The following is a 4,833-nucleotide window of genomic DNA, read 5'->3' as shown; positions in this document are numbered from 1 at the left end:
CTTATCATTTATCTCATTTAGCGACAGGCTGAACAGCTATGAAAGAGTGCTATGATCCTATTGGTAGCCTTGCGGTGAAACCAAGTACAGAAGAAGAGGGATTTCCTCCATCACTCAGATGAGTCAATTACCAGCAGGCTCGTCTTGACCAGTTCTGTGGCCGGGTCTTCTTTCCAGAGAGCTTTGCTCTGTGTGATTTATCACTGGGTGAGAGTCACACGTTTACCAACACAGGTGTACCCAGCTGTGTCGACCTTGGTTGAAAAACAGACACTCTAGAAACATCGTTGTTGAATGCTGCAAGGAAGGCAACATTTTCCATCAGATCGAAGTCTGAAGACTGAAACTTTTCACCAAGGCACCTCTCTTTGTGCGAAAATAATCTTCTTTTCAGATGATTTGTAATTTCTGATTCAGTCAAATCTAATGAACAGGTAGCAGATGGTGCATCCATTCCATTTGATGATGATAGCTCATATTTATGTTCTTGTTCCCTCCAGGTGGACCAGTGGACAGCAGCAGCCATGTGAGAGGACCTAGCAGAGAGCAGAGGATGTCCACATCCGGCTAAAGCAGCCTAGCTCTCCCCCTCCTGCACCCGTATGAGGACGAGAAGATGACTATCACCAGCCGGCAGTCCTTCAATGTCCTGACGGTCATCTTTCTCCTACTGTCCACTGCAGGTCAGTCAAAATGCACCTCATAATCAGTGTTGGGGGTGTGTATGTGTGTGTGTGTGTGTGTGTGTGTGTGTGTGTGTGTGCGTGTGTTATATTTGACATAACAGTGTTCATAAAATAGTTAACACACATTGTTCTTTCACTCTTTCAGCTCACAGGCTGTAAACATAAACGTATGAGGCCAAACCGTTTACTGTATCCTAAAAATCTAAAAGGTGTTAATGTAATTAACGTGGCAACGTTTTACGACGGAGCCCGGACCAGAACCAGCTGTTTTCCGTCTAATAAGCCTGGGACATCCCACTGCCTCTGCTCTTTAAGTCTTGCATCATTAGAGGACTTTATGGTCTACTTCCCAGGCAGAGGTGATTTGCGTCCTTATTGCCAATTTACCCCCTTGTAGCACCTGGTATGGAGCTACGAATGCAGATGCAGTACAATCCAGGTTCTGCACCGTGGCAAACACAGACACAGTACAGTTCTGCTGTGCTACTGCAATTAGGTGACTGGTACCTTACAGGCCTGTGGCCCTAGGTACTTATCATAGCTTAGTATATCATGAGTTCAACTTGGCCCATATTACTGTTTTTTTACGGTCGCTAAGGCGCAGTGGTCAATACTGAAGTCACAGAGTCACAACTCTTCATGCAGTCAGCGAAGCAGAAGTCCACGTGGACCAAACTGTGACTCTTACTCTGTGATTTGTGCATTGCTGCTTTCATACAGAATGCATTCAATGACCACGTTCTCCAAAATCCATAAGACTTCTCTCATTCAAACTCCCCCACCTGCAAAACACTATGGATTTGCAACACATTTTTCCAATGTTAACATACTGTGTCCAAAACTGTGAAGAACACATTCAAAACAGAATGATTTGGTGCATTATTCCTATCATGACTGAAAGCTCGCAATAAACTGTTTTTTTGCACAGTGTTTGAGTGTGCAGATGCTGTTATTTTGCACTCTATTGATACTCTTCAGTTCCAGCACCTCAGCAAAATCTGATAACGGATGAGCGGTGGTATTTTCACTATTTGCAGTAATCATATCATATTACTAGAAAATATTAGCAGAATATACTGTATACAATTAAATGAAATAGACTAGATGCATTGCCAGGGAAGACATTAGATGTGACCAGATGCAGACCAGAGGGTGGACCAAAACCCTCAGGTGTAAGACATTTTTGGTGTGATTGCTATTGTATTGTAGCCCTGGAATTTCTGTTTTTCTTTTTTGTTTGAACTTTGCATCTTCCACTTTATTTTCCACTTTTCATTGTACACAAGTAAATGTACCCTTTCTGAGTGAACTTTGTTGCCAGTGTATGGTTGAACGAGCTTGAATGAGACATGAATTGGCCAACATGCATTTTAGTAATGCAGACTGTATGAAGAGTTGGACTCTGTGACTTCAGTATTGAACACTGTGACTTAGCGACCGTAAAACACTGTAGGTGAGTGGTCTACCCCCGTGTCTGTAGGTCTACTCCCTATCTGTCAATCTACAACCTGTCTGTAGGTCTACCCCGTGTCTGTCAATCTCACCCTATTTATGGTTATGGGGGAATATCTATTGGAACACGCCCCATTGCCACTTGCGGTTATATTCTTTTAGATTATAATTATATTAAATGATATACAACCACCCCCCCCAACACCCTACCAAGAGGATTTATGGGATCCTGAAGGATCCAATTCCAGAGGTGAAATAAAGATGTCTTTCAAATGTCATTTGATGATTGATGTGTGGCATTTATGACTCATTGGTTTGATTTACCCATTTCATCTCCTGACTCTGTGATAACCTGCAGTTAGCCTTTCACAGTACAGTTCCGGTCTGTACAGGTTTCAATAGAATGTATTGTATTGTAAAAATAGAGAGAAAACATTTTTGCAAAGATGTTTCTGCTCTTGTTTCGGAATCAGCATACAAATGAGAAGTGAATTTCAGATTTGAGTGTTGAAAAATAGTCTCTCAGAGGGTTGATTGACAAAAGTCTATTGGTTAGGCTGGTGTGTGTGTGTGTGTGTTGTGTGTGTGTGTGTGTGTGTGTGTGTGTGTGTGTGTTGTGTGTGTGTGTGTGTGTGTGTGTGTGTGTGTGTGTGTGTGTGTGTGTGTGTGTGTGTGTGTGTGTGTGAGTGAGGGAGAGAGAGAGAGAGGTCATTACACAATTATAGAGTTGTGTTGTTGTTACCTATCAACCTGAACCAAATTCAAGTTGATAGATAACAACAACTCTTTCTGACCGCTTCCTCGGGGAAGCCAGTTAAGCCTAGACTAGAGTGAGACTCTGTCCCAAGCTCATTAGACCTGAGAGTGCTCACCTCATTCAAATAGCCAATCTGTCCATGCCTGCCGTAATAAAAATACTTCTTCCATCAGCAGAAATATGACATGAATCCACCTTCGAAATAAAACCCCAAGGGGAACATTCCCACCTTTAATATCATAAATGTCTTTGCACCATCATCGAAAGAAAGTGTTCATAATAATACATTACGATGCAACCTTGAATTTCTCCTACATTGCCATTCAGCTAGCGAACATGCTAAAAGGGCAATCTTTAGAAGGACATTTTACCTCTCATCCTATTAGCAGTGATACAATGTGAAAGGACGCCAATTTGCTCACCCTGATTGGTTTTGATGGTGTCGAACAAGTGCTTTATCTTGGTCCTGTTGTGACATTATACATGTTAACCGTCATCAGCCTCGTAAATTGACACTCATTATCTCTGGTCACTTTCACAGACAGGTTGGTAATTGGTGATCATCTACAGGAGCCTCGGCTGCCAAATGATATTTCCATGATTTCAATCACGGAGAAAAAAAGCGTCTTGGTTCAGATTCCATATTCATGCCAGATTCCATATTCATGGCTCAATTGTTGGAGATTCTAGGCCTTCCACAGACATTAGACAATTCTTTATTGATTTGTACCTTGTGAAGCTCAGAATTAATCTCAATAAGCTAAATAGAAACTGTCACAACGATCCACGTATCAGATTTCGCAAAACATTGTGAGTGCTTGCCAAATATCTCCTATCTCCAAATGTCTTGTATCTAATCCTCCCTCCGTCTCTTTCTTTCCGCTCTCTCAACAGCTCTGTCAGCTCATTTCCGAGTGTGTGAACCATACTCTGACCACAAGGGACGCTACCACTTTGGTTTCCACTGCCCTCGCCTCTCGGACAACAAGACCTACATGTTCTGTTGTCACCACAACAACACTGCTTTCAAGTACTGCTGCAACGAGACCGAGTTCCAGACCGTCATGCAGATCAACCTGACCACCAGCTCAGACGGCTTCACACACAAGTGAGTCTTTGTTTTGGTAGATGCTAAGTGGGATCCTTAGGACGACCCTGAACCTAACCGTTTTTGATCTCAACTTTAATCAACTTTAATCAACTTTCTTCAAGGGAATAAGCTTTGTGTACTAGTTACTGTAGGGTCCCTGACTCCTTGGCTCTCGTAGAAATCAACAGTATTCCATTGTATCTTTTATTATTAATAATAATAATAATAATAATAATAATAATACATTATTATACTTATATAGCGTTTTTCTAGACACTCAAAGACTGAAAAGATCGAGTAGTAATAATAAAAAGAAACAAAAGGTAAATAGAAGAAAGTTTAGGGGCCTAATTAAGGTAGTGCTGGGGACACATGGGAAGGGGAGGGGGAGAGGGTTAACTGGTGAAGGCGAGCTTGAAGAGGTGGGTTTTGAGGGCCTGTTTAAATGTTGGGAGGGTGTTGGCCTGTCTGATGTGGTTGGGGAGGGCGTTCCAAAGGCATGGGGCTGCGGCTGAAAAGGCCCTATCAACCCAGGTCCGGAGCTTGGTCCTGGTGGTCTTGAGGGTGGTTTGGTCGCCAGACCTGAGGCAACGGGAGGGGGTGTGGAGGGGGAAGAGGTTGGCAAGGTAGGAGGGGGCCAGATTGTTAGTGGTGAGTTGGATTTTGAATTGGATCCAGTGTAGGTTTTGGAGGACAGGGGTCAGGACAGGGGTCATGGTCACAATCAACTTTTACAATGATTTTGTTGGACAGTGGCTTAAACTATACTTGTTATACTGAACTCATACTTTTTAATGAGTTTTGGATAATCTGCAAAGCGAAACAACACGACACAACCTCTCCCGTTT

General features: G+C 42.7%; 1 protein-coding gene across 1 annotated transcript in view; it reads left to right on the top strand.

Annotated features, from left to right (window-relative positions):
- Positions 1-616: 616 nt before the first annotated feature.
- Positions 617-4,833, top strand: part of shisal1b (shisa like 1b) — a gene marked incomplete at both ends in the record, with an annotated part of 6,497 nt that continues 2,280 nt past the window's right edge. Inside the window, 2 exons of the mRNA XM_080544912.1 lie at positions 617-683; positions 3,790-4,003. Of these exons, the coding sequence (XP_080401038.1) occupies positions 617-683; positions 3,790-4,003 (281 nt within the window). The remainder of the gene's footprint in view (positions 684-3,789; positions 4,004-4,833) is intronic.

The sequence above is a fragment of the Nansenia antarctica genome, assembly GCF_963989245.1.
Source record: "Nansenia antarctica genome assembly, chromosome: 14".
Lineage (NCBI taxonomy): Eukaryota > Metazoa > Chordata > Actinopteri > Argentiniformes > Microstomatidae > Nansenia > Nansenia antarctica.
This window is presented reverse-complemented; position numbering and strand designations above follow the sequence as displayed.